This window comes from Ictidomys tridecemlineatus, chromosome 1, assembly GCF_052094955.1.
Source record: "Ictidomys tridecemlineatus isolate mIctTri1 chromosome 1, mIctTri1.hap1, whole genome shotgun sequence".
Taxonomy (NCBI): domain Eukaryota; kingdom Metazoa; phylum Chordata; class Mammalia; order Rodentia; family Sciuridae; genus Ictidomys; species Ictidomys tridecemlineatus.
Genome location: NC_135477.1, coordinates 244,696,693 through 244,717,522, shown reverse-complemented (window position 1 = coordinate 244,717,522; position 20,830 = coordinate 244,696,693). Strand labels below are relative to the sequence as shown.

The window sequence follows — 20,830 nt, the reverse complement described above, 5'->3', positions numbered from 1 at the left end:
TTAAAAATTGTTACGATGATCAATTTTATCTTCTATTTTACCACAATAAAGTTAAAAAGAAAAGTTACTAACTAAATGATCAATAGGAAAAAATTGAACAAAATTACTGCATGACAACATAAAATGCAACCAATAAAAACAGATGGAAAATGTAGAAATGTAGAAAACATTAACAGAGTTGCAATGCAAATTAGCATGTGAATAGTCTATGAACCATGAAGGCACAATATAAAATGATAAAAGAAGGTGATATGTAAAAAAGACTCCAGACGTGAGATTTTAGGTAATTTACTTGTTACATTTTAAACCAAAAACTGTGCTTTTTTCATTTCTGAATTTCCTACACTGGATTTTTAGTCAAGACTACCTACTAAAATTCTAGAAAATTTTCCCCTTTATTATAGATTTCTAGAGTTGTTTATTTTAAAAAGGAAAAAAATTATTCACAAAATTTAGGTTTTTTCCTCTGGTAATCTCACTTTGCAACTGGAGAGGGCACTTAGGTAGGAAAAAATTATATGGCACACACTTCTAATCTCAGGTACTCAAGAGGCTTGGGCAAGAGGATCACTAGTTGAAGGTCATCCTCAGCAATTTAACAAAATCCTATTTTAAGTTAGAACAAAAAAAAAGGGGGGGCTGGGATGTAGCTTAGTGGTAGAGTGTTCCTGGATTCAATCCCCAGTACTGAAAAGAAAAAGAATTATATAGTTTGATTCTAAGTTGCTACCTCTCTTAATAACCTGAGATAATCTTTAACATTTTTCCTTTGTTTAATAACAAAATACAATATTGTACATCCAGTTAAGCAGTAGCAAAGGACATTTATTAACTGCAGTGTTGTATTCTTTAGTGTCTTGTTGCTGGAATGTGAAAGAAGAGAGACAAAGAGATAACCAGCAAGTATCAACAAGGAACTAGTCTTTTCAAGTAGAATCTGGAAGATAAAATCTCTCAGGGAAGAGGCAAGGCAAACTATAATTCCAGCTCATGTTGATTTTCTCTGCTATCCACTGAACTGAGATGGGTTAAAAGAGTCAACAATTCTGTATTCTTCTATGGATGAAGCTGAATTTAAAAAAAAAAAAATAGAAGCATAGTATCTAGAATTTAGATTGAGCCAGTTCGGCTCCTACTCTCTTTCTGCTTTCAGTCATCCCTCCAACACTTACACGTTGAGGGGACATTCGTACTCTCAGCTTATCCCATAGGATAAGCTTAGGGCCAATTCTGTCCTTAATAAGGAAGATAACGATGCAGAAATTTTATTTGCTAAATTATTAGCCTCATTATCTTTTCCTCGCTAAGAAAATAATTTTCTCCAGATGGGAGGCATCATTATGCTTCAGGCAAAGCTGGGCCCCTCCCTATAGCTACTACTTTGGGGTAGCAATTTGTCTTAAAAAAAAAAAAAAAAGGCGAGGTGGGGGGTGGGGGGAGGAGGAGGGCCGTGGCTGGGATTGTGGCTCAGCGGTAGAACACCACTCACCTAGCATGTGCAAGGCACTGGGTTCAATCCTCAACACCACATAAAAATAAAAGTATTGTGTCAAACTACAACTTAAACAAAAGATTAAAAAAAAATAAAAGCATCCCATATGTATACAACTTTAAGTTAAAGCAAACTATCCAAAACAACTGTCCCTTCTAGACGGATTCACAGAAACTGCAGATTCCGATAAATGTAATTCAGCACCTGAAAATTTCACTATAGTAACTACTTAGTAGGAAGAAATAAGTTAAGATAAAATGTAAAGGAAATAAGATTACTAGAAATACAAGTTAAAACAAATGTTTTCTAATTGTGATAGTCTCTTTACCCACAGTACTTAAACCTTGCTGAAATGATTCATTTGGCTTCTTTATATATATATATATATATTTTTTTTTTTTTTGAGTTGTTGATGTACCTTTAGTTTTTATATATTTATTTATGTGTGGTACTGAGGATTGAACCCAGTGCCTCACACATGCTAGGCAAGCGTTCTGTTTTGCCACTGAGCCACAACCACAACCCCACTTTTGTTAATTTTTAACAACTCACTTGGGGCTGGGGATGTGGCTCAAGCCGTAGCGCGCTCTCACCGGGCATGCGTGCGGCCTGGGTTCCATACTTAGCACCACATACAAACAAAGATGTTGTGCCCGCCTAAAATTAAAAAATAAACATTAAAAAATTCTCTCTCTCTCTATTTAAAAAAAAACTCACTGGCTTACCAATTTCATAAAAATGTAATTTAAAATCTGTTTAATGGCAAAATACTAACGAATAAGAAACTAGATGAGACTGTTTCAATTACATTAACTACATTTCTCCATTAAATATTTAGGGAAAATGGGCTGGGACTGTAGCTCAGTGACAGACTGCTTGCCTAGCATGTGTATGGCACTAAGTTCAATCCTCAGCACCACATAAAAATAAAGATATTATGCCCATCTACAACTAAATATATATATATATATGTTTATATATTTTATATATATAAAATAAAGGTATTATATTCATCTACAACTTCAAAAAATAAATGAAAAAAAATATTTAGGTATGTTGGGCTGGGGTTGTGGCTGAGTGGTAGAGCACTTGCCTCACATGTGTGCATGTGTGAGGTACTGGGTTCAATTCTCAATAGCACATATAAATAAAATGAATAAAATAAAGTTTCCATCAACAACTAAAAGAAATTTTTAAAAAACTTAGGGATGTAACTACTACAGATAAAGCTGTTAGGCACAGTACATATGAAAACAAAGAATAAAGTTGTAGCTTTAGACATTAACAATATGTAAATAAATTTATAATTTATAGTTTTATAAAAATACAAATGAGGAACAACTATGATACCCAAGAGATATTAAAACAATTCCAAGGAAAAGTAAAACATAACATAGATTCATAAGATGAGGAAGAATTTAGCTGGAGAGAAAAAAATGTTTCAGGGGAAAATAAAATTCTTCCTAAAGCTTGTCTAATTTATGAAATTTCTGCAACAATTATCTCTTTTCAGGTTCATTAAGTCATCCACTGACATTAGATTCAAATCCTACCTTAAAATTGTTTTTTCCATCAAGTAACAGAAAAAAATTCATAATTCACCCAAATCATAATCACACCAAAATTAAATATCTGAATAAAAGAAAATTTTTCTTCCCACTTATTTCCTCATGATTTTTTAAGGGGTCTATGTCTTTCATATCTTATAGCTTTCAGGAACATACATGACATATTAAAACAATTTGTATAACTTCCATACATTTCTTAACACATATTTTATTAAGATTTTATAGTAATTCATTCTTTCTACTAGGGCATTTAGAACCAAAACAGTTCACATCCACATACAAAGACAATTACACTTACTATTAAGAGTGTTAAGGTCTTATTGCCCCACGTGTGAACCAATGCCCAGGTAAAGACCCCAATACTAATCATGAAATTAATAATGCCTATATTTAAATGTGCCAATTTTAAAGTCAAATTGTATGTCAATCCAATTGTCTGGATGTAATTTAATTGCCAAATTGGGCAAACACAAAAATAATGTCTTCCAATGAATAACTTCCCAGACAGTGAAGATTACTACCATATTCCAATAAATTATCCCAAATCACATTTTCCATTTACATACTACAGCTAAGCAGATCTTACAAACAGACATCAATGTAGATTCAGGTGTTAAAATCAGGGGTAGAAACAGCAGTCCAAGTCCAAGAACATAATACTAAATCAAGAGAGTTTAATACATTTAACTTGTTATAAATATTAAGAACAGTCTTGAGACAATTTTTCAGAAATGTAAAAATCTAATGATTCCCTGAAATTTCTCTTAGGTAGAGTACATACATGTTTTATGAAGAAAAATTATAGGATCTAAAAATAAAAATATACTTGACTATTTACAAGATAATATGCCCAACATATTAATCCCTTCAAGAACCCCCTAGTTAGATCTTATCATATCCACCTAACAGCGAATTTAAGGATCAGATGTTTGACAACCCATCCAGCTTTATTCATCTAGTAGATTGTGGGGCTGAACTTCGAACCTAAATTCTCCAGCTCCATATGCCAAGCTTTTTCCAGTGGATTGTGCCAACCTAAAATATTTTCCAGATAGTCAGGATTTTTTTAAAGTGTAGTATTACAATTCTAAATCAAATTCAATTTCCTCAAATATATACTAAGAACCTATTTTGCTGGGGACTACAAAACTTATATTGCTAAATAAGATATATCTCCCTGTTCAAAGCTTTTTTTTTCTTTTTAAGTTGTAGATGGACACAATACCCTTATTTTGTTTATTTATTTTTAATGTAGTGCTAAGGATTGAACCCAGTGCCTCACACATGCTAGGCAAGCGCTCTACCACTGAGCCACAATCCCAGCCCTGTTCAAAGCATTTTGTATGACATACATAAAGAACTAAATATAATATACCAAAATTTTGACAGAATAAGCATTCATAAAAATGTTTATAAATGCTTGAAATGTTTGTAAATATATCTCAGAGAACATACCTTTGTGTCTGATATTAAAATTGATTTTTTAGATGTGATAATAGCATGTGATATACAATATGAAATATATTTGATTTTTGTCCCCATATCCAACCACAGACCTCCTAAAATCTTAAGAATTTCCTGAGTTGTCCGAACTGTCTTTTGTTATTCATTAGGAACCCCTTTTAATCACATCAGTTTAAGTTGAGGTAAATTACTGTAGGTCCCCTAGACAGTCTCAGGATAGAACTACTCTGGGAAAAAAAGGGGGTTGGCTAGAGATAAGTTCTATAAAACCTCTTGAAAACTATAGTTGAACTTCAAGGTTACTGAACATGTGGAAGAGCTTAGGGATTGGTATACCCTGAATCTACCCAAACCCATACCTTGCCCACTACATCACTTCACCTGGCTGTTCATCTCTATACTTTAGAATATCCTTTATAAACCAGTAAATATTAAGTAAAGTGTTTCCCTAAGCTCTGAAAGCTGTCCTAGAAAACTATCAAGTACAGCAGGTGGGTGTCATGAGAATGCCATTTTATAGTCAGTGGATCAGAGACACAGGTCACAATCTGGGACCAGCAATTAACATCTGTAGTGGTAGCAGTACTGTGGAGGTTTCCAGGTAAGTAGTTTCAGAAATGAATTGAGTTACTAAAAACCCAGTTGGTGTTCGTGTAAGAACTGCTTGATGCCAGAGGAAAAACTCCCACACATTTGGTGTTAGACATGAAGTATGTGAGAAAAGAAAAAACAGTTTGGTTTTTCCTATCTTTTATAAAGTATTTTGGTTAAGGGCTGGGGTTGTGGCTCAGTGGTAGAGCACTTGCCTAGCATGTGTGAGGCACTGGGTTTGATTCTCAGCACCGTGTATTAATAAATAAAAAATAAAGGTCTATTCATAACTAAAAAAAAAATTCTGGTTTTTTAAAAGGGTTCTTATTGCTTTATGATACATGCTTAAATATTTATAGATAAAACAGTATGTCTAGGATTTGCCTCAAAGTAATTAGAGAAAGGAAGCAAATGGAACAGTAGCTTGCTTTATTTGTTTATTTATTTATTTATTCTTTTTGGACTGGGGATTAAACCCAGGGGTGCTTCATCACTAAGCTGTATCCCCAGACCTTTTTTATTTTTTTTTGGAAACAGGGTCTCGCTAAGTTGCTGATGGTCTCGTTGAGTCTTGCCTTGAATTTGTGATCCTCTTTCTTAGTCTCCCAAACCACTGAGTTTACAAGCCTGTGCCATCAAGCCCAACAATGAATTGTTAGAGTAGTTAAAATCTGAGTGATAGGTAAATGGTAGTTCATTACTGTATGTGTAATTTGAAATTTCACATAATGAAGATTAAAAAACAAATAGTGTATGTACATAGCTGCCTTTTTAAAACACACACACACACACACACACACACACACACACACAATTTTCTTCCAAAAACCAGAAATATTTTGTTTCAAGCTCACAATCTAAATGTTAGATATTGCTACTAAACCATTTATCACTTTTAAACCAACAATGACAAGGACGATAACAATATTCATTTAAATTGAATTTTTTGAGGAGTCCTGTCTGTCTGATTGCTAGCCCCTTCTCTAGTGTAAGAATGAGCTGAATCAGATCCAAAGAAAGCAGAGGAGTCAGTCTTCTCCGAAAACTCTGAGGTGGTACCTAGAACTGCCAACCATCTGGTATCAAACCAGTCTGGAAATTAAGGCCTTCATTAAATGTCTGATACAACTCATTAAAGCAGGGATTCAACAGCAGCAGCCACATTCACTGTATTCTCAATTTTCTATACTGTCTGGGTCAACAGTCAGTGGTGTAAACAGCTCTGAGAGCCACCTCTGGCCCAGCCTTCCAAATACTGGTTCCGCTGTAAGCAGGAAAGAAAAAAATGAAATGAGAGTCAGACAGAGATGGGAGGAGAGGTAATAAAGAAACTGCTATTCTGATTCCTATAAATTAATTGAGAATCCTTATTTGTTCACAGAACACACTTTAAAAGATTTTAGAATGCAGACCTTCTTATCCTATTTAGGTGCAGCTTTTACCATGTTTAAAAAGAAAAAAGAATTCAAGTTCTGCTTGTAAAAAAGAACCAGCACATATGGTCCTTAAACAACTTTGAAAATATTTTTCTGTCTTTTAACTGTCAAAATAGTCTTGCTAAGTACATATAGTATTTAAACCAATAAAAGGAAAAGGACAAATATCTGAACTTCTTACCCAGTGTCTTCCGACTTCTTTCCACAGCTGTTCTTCGAGTTTGCTCAAACATAGCTTCCAAGTCAAATGTGCGAGCTTTTTTTCCTAAAACAGGAGCAAATGACAGACTATGACTATCTTTTAATAAGCTGGCCAAACTTCAGGTATTTAATAATTACTGGCTGATCAATAACCACTTAGGCTGTCTACTTTCTATCAAGACTCCAAAATAAGAAGAAAAAAATCAAGGAAAAAGGAATTTAGATTACAGAGAATTTTTTTTAACATTTTACTTTATTTATTAAATGTGGTGTGCTGAGAATCAAACCCCGTGCCTCACCAGTGCTAGGCAAGTGCTCTGAGCTACAGCCCTACAGAGACTTTTTAATGGTAACCTCAAATACTAGGTATAGGTTGAATATCGCTTATCCAATGCTTAGAACCACAAGCATTTCAGATTTGGGGCTTTTTCAAATTTTGGAATATGTGCACAGATTTTACTGGTTAAGCATCCATAATTCAAAATCCAAAACTTTTTGCACACTGTCATAATGTTCAAAAGGTTTGAATTGCAGATGTTTCAATTAGGAATGCTCAACCTATAACATTAAATGGCCAACTTCCTTATACTTCCCTGATTTATCTGGATCCTTAACCATGGTGTGTTGAGCAGAATGGAGAATGTCCACACCTTAATCTCTAAAACATGAGAAACTATTCCAAGTGCATGGAAAAGGGATTTTTCAGATATAATTAGATTACAGGCTTTAAAATAGGGAGACTTTTCTAGTCAGTCCATTTTAATCACAAAGTCCTAAAAAGCAAAGATGAAAAACATATCTGTTTTTCAAAGAGATTCAAAAGCAGGAGAAGGGCTCAAGACACTGAAGTTGGCTTGAAGACAAAAGAACAACATTGAAGAGAATTCCATGTATGCTAAGGAGGTAAGAGACAGCCAGACAGAAAGGCTGCAAGGAACTGTATTGAGCATGGATGCAGATTTTTCTGACACACACCAGATCCTCGAGATGAGAGAACAGGCTTCCCAACACTACACTTCTGCCTTGACACCAGAGCAGAGAAAGCAGCACAGCTCACCTGAACTTCTGACTGATAAAACAGCACCATTAATTATCGCCTAGTTCTAAGATGCTAAATTTGTGGTAATTTGTTACAGCAGGAAAAAAATATAATTACAAACTATATTTTTAAGCATATTATCTTAAACATAGTATTAAAACTCCCAAAGAATCAAACACTAAATGTGGGGCTGGGGATGTGGCTCAAGCGGTAGCGCGCTCGCCTGGCATGCATGCAGCACGGGTTCGATCCTCAGCACCACATACCAACAAAGATGTTGTGTCCGCCGAGAACTAAAAAATAAATATTAAAAAAAATTCTCTCTCTCTCTCTCCTCTCTCACTCTCTCTAAAAATAAAAATAAAAAATAATTTAAAAAAAACACTAAATGTGTAATGTAAAGCTGTAGAAATGGGGATAATCCCCATAACTTTCCCCTACTTGGCATAAACATCTGGATCAGATGTTATTCCTCTCATTCTTGAGTAAAGGAATGTAATACTGGATTGTAGAATTTATTAACAATGTAATAATGAACACAACCAAAAGCCTTCAGGTTAAATCCTCAAACATTGGCCCTTAGTGCATCTGCAGTCCCAGCTACTTCCAGAGGTTAAGGCTAGAGAAATATTTAAACTAAAGAGTTCAGTCCCAAATGGGGCAACATAATGAGACCACCCCCATCTTTTAAAAAAATGGCCCCCAATGTGTAAGTCCCATGTTTAATTATTAGCAATACAATCAATTCATAATGGTGAAAAATAGGATACCAAAAATTTGAGAGTTTAAAGAAATTATGAAGAATCTCAATGTTTGAATGAACCACATGTTCATTTTAAAACACAAAGTAATTTTAAAACACAAAGTAAAAAGAATAAACATTTTTCACATATCACTTTTTAAAATGATAATTCGTATTCTGCATTGGTAAGGTATCATAAGAATGACATTCCTACTATAAACTGCTGACTTTGGTACATATTGAAACACCCTTTCTGAAGGGCATTATGGCAGTAACTATCAAGCAGTTTTTAAAAATGCATACTCAATTTTTTAGATACTTTTTAAAATTTACATTGTAAAAAAAAAAAAGTTGCCCTTCTTTTAGAAATCTACTCTATAGAAATACACATAAAAAGCCTTATAGAAAAAAGAAAAGTGTTATTCATAAAAAATGTTCTTTTAGCCTTATTTTTAAAAAATTTAAATTACAAACCATGTAAGGGAAAGTTAAAAATATTACACATTACAGCACTATTAGTTTATTATCCACTCATTCAAAATCATGTTTTGGGACAGCAGTATAACTCAGTAGTAGAACATGTATTTAGCATATATGAAGCCCTTGATTTGATCCCAGCACTACAAAAAAAAAAAAAAAAAATTCATGTTTGGAAGAACATTTTACAATACAGGAATCCTCAAAATATTGTCTTTCGTAATATTATAAATTGTTGGGTACAATAGTGCATGCTCGTAATCTAAGCAATTTGGGAGGCTGGAGCAGGAGGATCTAAAGTTTGAGGCCAGCCTCAGCAACTTAGAAAGACCCTGTCTCAAAATAAAAGATAAAAAGGACTAGGGGGCTGGGGTTGTGGCTCAGCAGTAGAGTGCTTGCCTAGCATGTGTGAGGCACTGGGTTCAATCCTCAGCACCATACAAATATAAAGAAATAAAGTATTGTGTCCATCTACAACTAAAAATATTTAGAAAAAAAAAAAAAGGACTGGGATGTAGCTCAGTGGTAAGCATCCCTGGGTTCAATCCCCAGTACATAATAATAATAATATAAATTTACACATAAGTATATTAATTTTCTTAATACAGAAAAACTGAGAAGTTTTGTTTTGATTTTTAGATCATGAGTGATTTTACTTTATTCCTTGTGATTTACTGTGTTCTCTAGATTTTTCTGCTATTAATAAGTATTGTTTTTGAAATTAGGGGGGAGGGTTTTAAAATTAAAAAAAAAAGATCTGAAATGAAAATAAATATTGTAGTTACCTATTTGTTGATCTGTGCTCACCAGAAGATAGTAAACATATGGCTGAAGACATGAACTGAATAAATGAATTAAATACATTAGCCTGACATTTGTTCCCAGCAAAACTGGGATGGAAAAACAATTTACATTTGATTTTTACTGAAGGCAACGCTTTTAACCGATGACTACATCTTTTTGAGACCCTTTTCTTTACCCCATAATGTGCCATAACTAGGGTCCACACAAAGATTGAAGTAAAGATTCTGAAGGAAAAAGAAGCAAAAGGGACCGAACAGGGGCTGGGGCTCCATGGCAGAGTGCTTGCCTAGCACGTGTGAGGCACTGGGTTCGATCCTTAGCACGGTATACAAAAATAAGCAAATAAAATAAAGGCATGCTATCCATCTACAACTACCAAAAAAAAAATTTTTTTTAAAGGGACGACACAGGGCTAGGGTTGTGGCTCAGTGGTAGAGCACTTGCCTAGCATGCGTGAGACACTAGGTTCGATCCTCAGCACCACATAAAAATAAAATAAAGGTACGTGTCCACCTACAACTAATAAGTAAATGTTAAAAAAAATGTTTTTTATTGGTTGTTCAAAACATTACAAAGCTCTTGACATATCATATTTCATACATTATTAAAAAATGTTTTAACAAAAGGGGGATCGAGAGGCTGGGGTTGTGGCTCAGTGGTAGCGCGCTCGCCTAGCATGCGTGAGGCACTGGGTTCGGTCCTCAGCACCACATAAAAACAAAATAATGTGTCTGCCTAAAACTAAAGATACATAAATAAATAAATGTTTTTAAAAAGGGGGGATCGAACAACAATTATGATATTATCTAATGACTCCCCCGCCCTTTTTTTTTTCCAAAAAGGCCATTTCTTAGCTCTGTTTCAGGACGCAAAGAGACAACTCCTTCCACCAACTCCTCTGAGTCTCTGAGTAAGTCCCAAAAGCTGTACCTTTCTTTCAAGACTTGTCGGTGAGTGTCGTGTGCACTGGTCCCAACAGAAGGGAAGGTAGAAGACGAATGAGGAAAATATCGAGAAACTAGAGAGTCTACGCTAAAGCTAAAAGGAGTTGGCACGCCACAAAGTGCAACGCATAAGTGACAACTCGGCCTTCTCTCCTGACCTTCAGTTCTTAAATCCTCTGCAAAAGGAGACGGGGCTCTGCCCCGGCCATTCACTCACCGAACCCCGTGAAGCCCATGGTAACTGCCAGCTCTGGGTCGGGTCCCGACGCGTCTGAGCCTGTCACTGTGGCAAGAAAAAGAAGAGGAGCTCCCGTTAGTGCGGCGCCCGGCACCATGGACAGCACGCCCACCCACCCCGGCTCGCCTTGCCGAACGCACCTTCGCTGGGCCCCGAGCGCTCCATGGCAAGCCGCACAGAGAAACGTCCTGCAGCTGCAGCCCACACCGGTGCCGCACTCAGCCTGCAACCGCGGAGGAAGTCTCGCCTCCGAGTGTCAGCGATGCCGCAACGCCAAGAGCGGCGCCTTCCGCAAAGGCAAGGAGGCTTCCCGAACAGCGCCGCCCTAGCGGGAGGGCGGGGAAGCACCGCTCGAGCGGCCAGCCAGCTCAGTCCACTGGTGGGAAAAATGATTTGGAATTTCTCTAAAACCCATGACTCTTTTTTCTTTTTTTTCCTCCCCGACTACTGGAGATTGAACCCAGGAGTGCTCTACCTTTGAGCTACATCGCAGCCTTTTTTATTTTATCAATGAGACATGGTCTCATTGAGTTGCCAGGCTGGTCTCCAGCTTGTGATCCTTCTGCCTCTGTCTCCGGAGTGACTATGATTACTAAAGTGTTCCACTAACCGGGGCAAAACCGTTGACTTCTTCAGATGAGTTCGCTGCACAGATGAAAATCCTCACAGAATATAAAAAGAAGTCAACAATCTCCTGTTCTTTGTGTTTTAGCCTTCTTTATGACAAAATTCCCACAGTTCTCTAATTTTAAATATTTCTTAAGGAAGAAAGGAGTACTATCTCCTCCATTACCCAAGAGTACTCAAAAGAAATTAAAAAAAAAAAACCCGCGTGACTATGAGTTGTCAGAAAACGCTCTCAAGCTCCTGACCTTAGTCAAGCTTAATTCTTGTTTACAGAGCAGAGCAAGGGTCCCAAAACGATTTTTGCGTATATTTATTGTATTTCCAATTCCCATTGGCTTTGATTTCTTTACAATTTGACTCCCTATCCATACTATGATTAACGGTATATTATTTATCCTTATATTTCTGAAATTTACTAAAGCTGTGTGTACTCCTAATAAATTGTTGAATGAAAATGCATTCATAAAGGTACTCATTAGCCCCACCTGAGTCTCCTAACTCAGATTATGCTTTATCTGTACACACTAAATGATAATGATCAAGCCTAATATAATTTCCATTGTTCTTAGAATAAATATAAAAATTATTAACATGGGGGCTAAGGATGTTCCTCAGGGGTAGAGCCCCTACTTAGCATGAACAAGGGCCTGAGTTTGATCCCCAGCACCAAAAAAAAGTTATTATCTTGGCCTCCAAAACTTTCATGCACTTCTGACTTCATTTTTTACTATTTTCCACCACATCAGCCTTCTTTTAGTTCTATATGCAGTCTCAAAACACAGTGCATATATAATTTGAAACAAAGTAGGGCTTCATCTAGAGATTACTTAACTCAATGTGAACTTCAATAAATAAGGCTAATTCATTTTACTTTTATAAAAATAAGTTTCGTAATGCCAAGCCTGAGTACAGCTATGCAAGCATCAGTTACTTAAACAGAACTTTGTGAATACAGTTTGTTATTAACCCACACCCTTACCTATAAATAGCTATTTCAGTTTAGTAGTCAAGGGTGGTAGGTGAAGCATTGAGATGATATATAAAATTTTAGACTACAAAGTACTAGAGAAAGGGAAGAGAGGTATCAATCAGTAGGAACAGCTATTCATGATCATTAGAGAAAAGTCACAAGAAGATGTATTTGCTTTTGATAAAGAATACAGGTTCTGTGGTGCACACCTGTAATCCCAAAGGCTCAGGAGCCTGAGGCAGGAGGATCATGAGTTCAAAGCCAGCCTTAGCAACAGAGAGGTGCTAAGCAACTCAGTGAGACCCTATCTCTAAATAAAATACAAAATAGGTCTGTGGATGTGGTTCAGTGGTTGAGTGGCCCTGAGTTCAATCCTGGATATACAAAAAAAAAAAAAAAAGAAAGAAAGAAAAAGGCAATAATTGCACTAGCAGTTGACTTCTACATTAAAGTATTTATTTGTGTGAAACAAATTCATAATCATAACTTTTAAGTGTAACAGGGCAAATTTGATTTTCTTGGAGCAAATGAACTTAATTTATATATTAATCAAATATTTAAGAGGTAATATAGTGTTACATAGATGAGTTCAATAACCACAATGTCTAGGTTTAAATCCTGTTTGTTTTGTTTTCAATACTGGGGATCTAATGCAGGGCTCTGACATGTCAGGCAAGTATACCACCACTGATTTATATCCTCAAGTCCTTTTTATTTTAAGATGGCACCTTGCTAAATTGCCCAGACTCACCTTGAACTTGGGATCCTCTGCTTCACCCTCCCAAGTAGTTGAGATTTTGTAGGTGCACCACCATGCCTGGTTTTGATTAAATAATTTTGGGTGAGTTGGCCTCTATGTACTTCAGTTTATTCATCTGTTAGGTAGATAACAATAGCACTCATCACATTACAGTTTTTTCTGGTGATTGAATGAGTTAATCCTCATAAAAGAATTAGAATAATGTCTGGGATATATTACACACTCAGACACAAAGCATTACAATTTCCATTCTAATAAAAGAGATATTTTTAAAACCTAAATACCTATCAGAAGCTTAATAAGATTCAGTCAACTTAAAATCAACAATAAAGGAAGCTACTTGAGCAGTGATTTCAGTGTGAGCTGAAGACCTGCTTAAGGATGTCCATGAGATCAAAACTATTTTCATAAAAACGCGAAGACATCATTTACTTTTTTGACTCCATTGACAATTTCACTGATGGTGATATTAAAAAATAAAGTGAGACACATTTAAATATGAGAATTTATTTCAGCAAACAATGATTAATAAATTGGGGGGCAGGAGACCACAAGCCCTTCAGGTCTTTGCCCAAGGGGCACAAGGGAAAGGCTTTTATGGGAGAGAACACGGGACTAGAGCGCAGAAAATATTTGACTTGTTAAACTGGAGCAGTAGCCTTATTTGAATCATTCTAATGAAAAGTCTCATTTAAGAAGAAAATTAACATTAAACAGGGACAAGAGGTGGGAGGGAAAGGGAGAGAGAAGGGAAATTGCATGGAAATGGAAGGAGACCCTCACTGTTATACAAAATTACATAAAAGAGAAAGTGAGGGGAAAGGGAAAAAAAAACAAGGGAGAGAAATGAATTACAGTAGATGGGGTAGAGAGAGAAGAGGGGAGGGGAGGGGAGGGGGGATAGTAGAGGATAGGAAAGGCAGCAGAACACGTCAGACATTAGTATGGCAATATGTAAAACAGTGGATGTGTAACCGATGTGATTCTGCAATCTGTATACGGGGTATAAATGGGAGTTCATAACCCACTTGAATCAAATGTATGAAATATGATATGTCAAGAGCTTTGTAATGTTTTGAACAACCAATTAAAAAATTTTAAAAAATAAATTAATAAAAGCATACCCTGAAAGTAAAATAAAATGTAAAATATAATATGGAAATTAGTGGAAATAGTAGAATAAGGATCTCCGGAAATCTGTTCCTCCATAAAAGCAATGAGAATATTGTTAAAAAACATTGTCAGAATCAACTGTTTCAGAACTCTGAAATTAACCAAAGAGTTGCAACAATAAAGGATCAATTATTTAAAAAAAAAAAAGAAAGAAAAGTCTCATTTAAACTTTAGTTGGCAATTTGTGATTACTTAAGCTCAAGAGGTCTCTAGTTTGGAGTCAGCAAATTTCTGATTGGTGTCAAATGTGACCGTTTACACTGAGTTGAGTTTTGCTTTGTGAATGTAAGAACTCAGGGAAGTCAAACTACCTCAGTCTAGTGGCCTTTTCTTTTTTCAATAGCAATATCTTTTTATTTTTATATTGTAGTTGTAGATGGACAATATGCCTTTGTTTATTTTTTTTAATGTGTTGCTAGGGACTGAACCCAATGCCTTATACATGCTAGGCAAGCACTCTGTCACTGAGCCACAGGCCCAGCTCCAGTCTAGTGGTCTTCTAATTAATAATTTTAAAGGTGGGTAAAACTACTAGATCCATAACATAAATCAAGGGAGTGGCAAGCAAAATGCTATAGTAGTCACTGTATTTTTTGTTACATATCTACTATAAACGAAACCAGTTTCCCTTAATAACATGCTTAATAAAGCAATAAGCATTAATTTTATTAAATCTTTATGCTTGAGTGTATGTCTGTCTAATACTTAGGTGGTAAAACATAGAACACGACTAAGACATCAAAATATGATGGTCCTCTAAGAAGAAAATCACTTGTATTTGGGTTGTTAGAATTTTAATGAACCACCATTTTCGCCTGATATGGTGACTCACAAAGTATAGTTATTCAGATATACGTATTTAGGAAATATTTTCTCCAGAATTAATGAAATGAGTTTGTCAATTCAAGGAAAATGACTGTACTTGTTACCAACAGAATTAGAATTTTCAAGAGAAAACTGGAAACTTCAAAAACTCAATAGCCACAAAAGATCACAAGAGAAGAAAAGAAAAGAAAACTCAATAGCTCCCTTCAGTTTGACAGTTTCAAAACTTTTTTTTTTTAATATTGGGGATTCAACCAGTGTTGTTTTGTTGTTGTTGTTGTTGTTGTTTTGTACTGGGGATTCCCCCAGTGTTTTTAATTTTTATTTTGAGACAAGATCTCTCAAAGTTCAGACTGTTCTCAAACTTGCAATCCTCCTGCCTCATTCTCCTGAGTCACTGGGATTAGACATAGCACCACAACTAGCCTTAATTTTTTGTATAAGATAGGTAATGATATTAACATGATAACTTTTTCTTTTGGTTAATTAAATATGTCAACATTGGAAGTTCTGCAGAACTCAGTGAACCAATATTTCCCAAGTAATCAGCACATAATATACAGAATCATGTGGGGATAAAACATCAATTCAAAGTACAAGACAGACCAGTGGATTTTAATTTAACTAAGAACAAAAAGAACTCACTGGGGCTGGGGTTGTGGCTCAGTGTTACGGGTACTGAGTTCAATTCTTAGCACTGCATATAAATAAATAAATAAAATAAAGTCCATCAACATCTAAAAATACATATTTTAAAAACTGCTAAAAGTGTTTTTTAAAAAAGAAAAACTCACTGATGGGAGCGAGGGAGGGTATATGTCACTGACAGTTTCAAATTCCACATCGCAGCTAATCTTTAAGAAACACCACTTGTAAAGTCTGATCCAGTGCCAAAGAATATTCACAAGTGTCTAAAGGGCTATTAAAATCCTTCTTTTTGGGGCTGGGGATATGGCTCAAGAGGTAGCGCGCTCGCCTGGCATGTGTGCGGCCCAGGTTCGATCCTCAGCACCACATACAAAGATGTTGTGTCTGCCAAAAACTAAAAAATAAATAAATATTAAAATTCTCTCTTAAAAAAAAGCTTCTTTTTCCAGTTATATAATTGAAACCAGCTTTTCTTCAGCTAAACATCTCAACCTATTGACAGCAGATGCAGACATGAGAATCCAGCTGTCTTGTTAAGCCAAATATTAAAGACATCTGTAAAAATGTGAAATAATTCTGTTCTTCTTACAAGTGTTTTAGTTTTTAAAAGTACAATGATTTCTCATAAAATATATATTATTTATATTAACATGGATTTGGTCTCTTATACTTTTAAATGAATTTTAATTTTTAAATTTTCTTTCTGTGTTATTAACAAGTATAAATAAATATAACCCATACAAAACAGAGTTTCCTTGGAATCCTGAATAGTTTTTAAGGTAATAAAGAGATCCTGAAGCCAACAAGTTTTGGAATCTCTGTTATAGAAAGGAGGTCAGCATAGCAAACTTTTCCTGTAGAAGGCTGAAACTTAGGTATTTCAAACTTTGCAGTCTTGGATATGTGGACTCAATTCAGCAATTATAGCAGGAAAGCTGGCATAGACAATATGTAAACATTAAACATTATATTACCCCTCAGGACCATTGTTTCTATGGGAAGTATTAGACCAGTATTGCTAGATTATCCAATTTGTAGAGTTGAAAATTCTCAATAGCCTATTTTGTGTCAAATTAAAAACTGGCTCCAGGGACTGGGGGTATAGCTCAGTTGGTACAGTGCTTGCCTCTCATGCACAAAGCCCTGGGTTCAATCTCCAGCACCATTTAAAAAAAAAAAAAAAACAAGCTCCAGGCCAAACAACCACATTTCAATCTAAGATCTACCAAATATAAGTTGACAACTGGAGAACCAACTGCCCATTTATGTATCAGTAATAAATATTCTGATTACCCCACTCACCCCATTTTATTTTCCATTTTCTCAGTTACCCAGTGGTCAACCACAGTCCAAAAATACTAAATTGATTTCTCAGGTCGGTGCCCTGAGAAAACTTTGGTCTAGGGTCCAGGCCAAGGCCTGCTTGTGTGGAAGTATTCACCATGTTGCTGCTTGTCCTTGCTCCACACCATCATCACTCTGACACTCATCTCCAGCCTCCTGGACTGGTTCCATTTTCTGTTCTGAAAGGAGGAGATAGAGATGACCCTGATGGCGCTGCAGTACTCAGGCAAGAGCACCTTCATCAATATCATCATGAAGCACCCACCTCCAGATAACTCTAAGGCCTGTTCTTTCAGAATCAGACTTTTACCGGGAATCCTTGGCGGACCCAAAACATTCCTAAAAGGGAAACCCAAACTGCTTGCCATATGTCACCCTCTCTCAATCTGAAGCACCAGAGCAGTCATTGCCCATTTCCCTTATTCAGAGTGGGGAATGAGACTGGGGCAAAGGACAGATAGCTGATTATCAAAGACAAGGCAATAAATAGATAGCACTTCCCCAACAATGGATTGCTAACACTTCTGGGGAAAGGGAAGAATCACACTTTAAACACAAGCAATCACCCCCTGGACAGTTCTTTTTCTGCCTTTTGGTCAGCAGGCACTAGAAGAAAGGAAACTTAAAAACTATAAAGGGGTAAGATACCCCCACTCCCACAGGGCATGAGCTCTGGGTCCCCTATTCTCCAGGTCTCCAGAGAAGTGCCCCCCATCTCCTATCTCTTAAATAAAATTTACTTTTTACTCTTTCCTTGGCATTTCTTGAATGTTTAATCTTCAACACCAGAGGAATGAGGACCCAATCCTGATTTTTCAGGATTGGGTCCTCATTAGGTATGTATCACAACCATACATCTAATTATTCATCCTTCCTGTCTTTCATCCATCAATGCCTCCACCTACTTGCTTATCTGTCCATCCATCTATTTGTCCATCCATCCATCCACCCACTCAATCAGCAAAAACAAACAACAACAACAACAAAGAACCATCAACCTACATTAAGTGAAAAACTTCTAGGTGTTAAGTTCTGTACTAGGGCATCCAAAATTAAATAAGATCCAATCCCTGTTCTCACTTAAGATAGTTCATAGGCCAGGAGAAGTGCTTATAGCATAGAAGTTTGGACATGTGTGGGGCTTTGATGTTTATCATGGCCCTTGGTTCAGTGTGGTTTGTGTCCTTATAAGGAGAAGCACAAGCTTCATTCAATATGACTTGCTTTATTATATGATTATCTTTCCTCCTATTTAGTTGATTCTAGTGAAACATTTTAATTCCCTTACCTCTCACTTTGGGTATGCTCTATTGGTATTTCTTTGTAGTTCCCATGGGGGTTAAATTTAATGTCAGAAAGAGATGTCACTCTTATGGAGATTCCTGGGAAAGCTGGGAATGGAACTACCGTTTGACCCAGCTATTGCCCTTCTTGGACTAATCCCTGAAGACCTTAAAAGAGCATACTACAGGGGTACTGCCACATCGATGTTCATAGCAGCACAATTCACAATAGCTAGACTGTGGAACCAACCCAGATGCCCTTCAATAGATGAATGGATAAAAAAAAATGTGGCATTTATACACCATGGAATATTACGCAGCATTAAAAAATGACAAAATCATGGAATTTGCAGGGAAATGGATGGCACTAGAGCAAATTATGCTTAGTGAAGCTAGCCAATCCCTAAAAAACAAATACCAAATGTCTTCTTTGATATAATGAGAGCAACTATGAACAGAGCAGGGAGGAAGAGCAGGAAGAAAAGATTAACATTAAACAGAGTCATGAGATGGGAGGGAAAGGGAGAGAAAAGGGAAATTGCATGGAAATGAAGGGAGACCCTCACTGCTATACAAAATTACATATAGTAGGGGATAGGAAAGGTAGCAGAATACAACAGTTACTAATAGGGCATTATGTAAAATTGTGGATGTGTAACCGACGTGATTCTGCAATCTGCATTTGGGGTAAAAATTGGGAGTTCATAACCCACTTCAATCTAATGTATGAAATATGATATGTCAAGAGCTTTGTAATGTTGTGAACAACCAATAAAAAAAATTCATGACATTGAAAAAAAAAAGAGAGAGAGATGTCACTCTGGTGTGAATCTACAGCAACTTGACTTCAGTAGTGTACAGATGTGGCTGCTGTGCCTCTCCAACCCTTCCCCTTCGGTTACTGATGTTACAGTGCTATATATGGTAATTATTCAATATCTAGAATAAAATTGGGGTGTTTTTAAAACATTTTTTTGTAGTTTTAGATAGACAGCATGCCTTTTATTTTGTTTATTCTCTGCCACTGAGCTACAGCCCCAGCCCAAATTGGGGTGTTTTGATACATTATTCTCTTACATCTTGTAGAAAACAAAATTATAATTGTCATGAATTTGCTTTACCAGGGATCTTTCTGTCTTCATCAAGATCTGAATTCCTATCTAATGTCCTCAGTGCAACCTGAAGGACTCCCCTCACGCAGGGCATATCTAGTGGAGACCAGCTCCCTAGGCTCTTGTTTATCAAATGCTGTGGTTTGAATGTTATTTATCTCTCCAAAATCCCAGTTGATAGTTTAGCTTCAATGTAACAGTTCTGAGAGCTGGTTAGGCCAGGAAGTTCCACCCCCAGGGATGGGATGTGCACATTAAGAGAGCTTTTCCAGTAAATGCAGGGAGCTGGTTCAGTTCCCAGCATTGCGCGTGCACACACACACATCTATTTGTGAAGCTATGCACAATGATGTGTGGCTGTGTTTTAATTAGCTCTTTTGTCACAGTGACCAAAACACACAACAAGAACAACTTAAGAGTAGGAAAAGCTTCTGGAAGCTGCCATGAGAAGGGTATCATGCTCCTTGACCCGAAGCTGGAGAACGTGGTGGTGGATGCAATGACAAACTCATTTGGCAATGACAAACTCATTGATTTTGGCGTGAGCACCAGATTCACAGCTGGGAAGAAACTGAACAGGTCCTGAAGCACCCTCCTCTATGTTGCCCCAGAAGTCATCAAGTGGAAGGAAGGAGCTCCTGACTGACATCTGGAGTCTGGGTGTCATTCTCTAGTTTATGCTCACAGGGAAACACCCATTTATGGCAAGCACTGGTAAGGAGGTCAAGGAGCTGATCATGCAAGGAACATATAACATTCCTCCACATGTTTCTGGGGGAGCACAGAGCCTGATCAGTGAAATTACTGACAATGGACCCCATGCAGAGTCCTACCACAGAGCAGGTAATACAGCACCAATGGCTGAGCCAGGCCAAGGAAGCTTCACCCACTTCTAGTGAGGCACTCCTCAAACTCCCGGGTACCGCAATTATGAAAATCATTATCAACATGGGTAATGACCACTATAATACCTGGGTGTCCATAGTAAGTAGAAAGTACGATGTCGCGATGGCTACACACCTCATACTCAAGCACCAGAAAACCCAGTGGGAGGGCTGCTCAGTCCAGATGAAGCATGAACTTCACCTGGGC

General features: G+C 36.7%; 1 protein-coding gene across 4 annotated transcripts in view; it reads right to left on the bottom strand.

The window, feature by feature from the left end:
- The window catches only part of Wdr70 (WD repeat domain 70), a 279,175-nt gene extending 267,829 nt beyond the window's left edge, over positions 1–11,346 (bottom strand). The window contains exons 1-4 of one of the 4 annotated variants that reach the window (XM_040273680.2): positions 11,137–11,346; positions 10,976–11,041; positions 6,733–6,816; positions 5,540–6,379 (exon numbers count right to left, since the gene is read on the bottom strand). In XM_040273680.2, coding sequence (XP_040129614.1) covers positions 6,291–6,379; positions 6,733–6,816; positions 10,976–11,041; positions 11,137–11,161 — 264 coding nt within the window. In that variant the 5' untranslated portion in view covers positions 11,162–11,346 and the 3' untranslated portion in view covers positions 5,540–6,290. Of the gene's footprint in view, positions 1–5,539; positions 6,380–6,732; positions 6,817–10,975; positions 11,042–11,136 lie in introns of those variants that run through there. The other 3 variants (XR_013424157.1, XM_078017631.1, XM_005325626.4) reach the window with 3 other exon arrangements.
- Between the last annotated feature and the right edge of the window lie 9,484 nt (positions 11,347–20,830).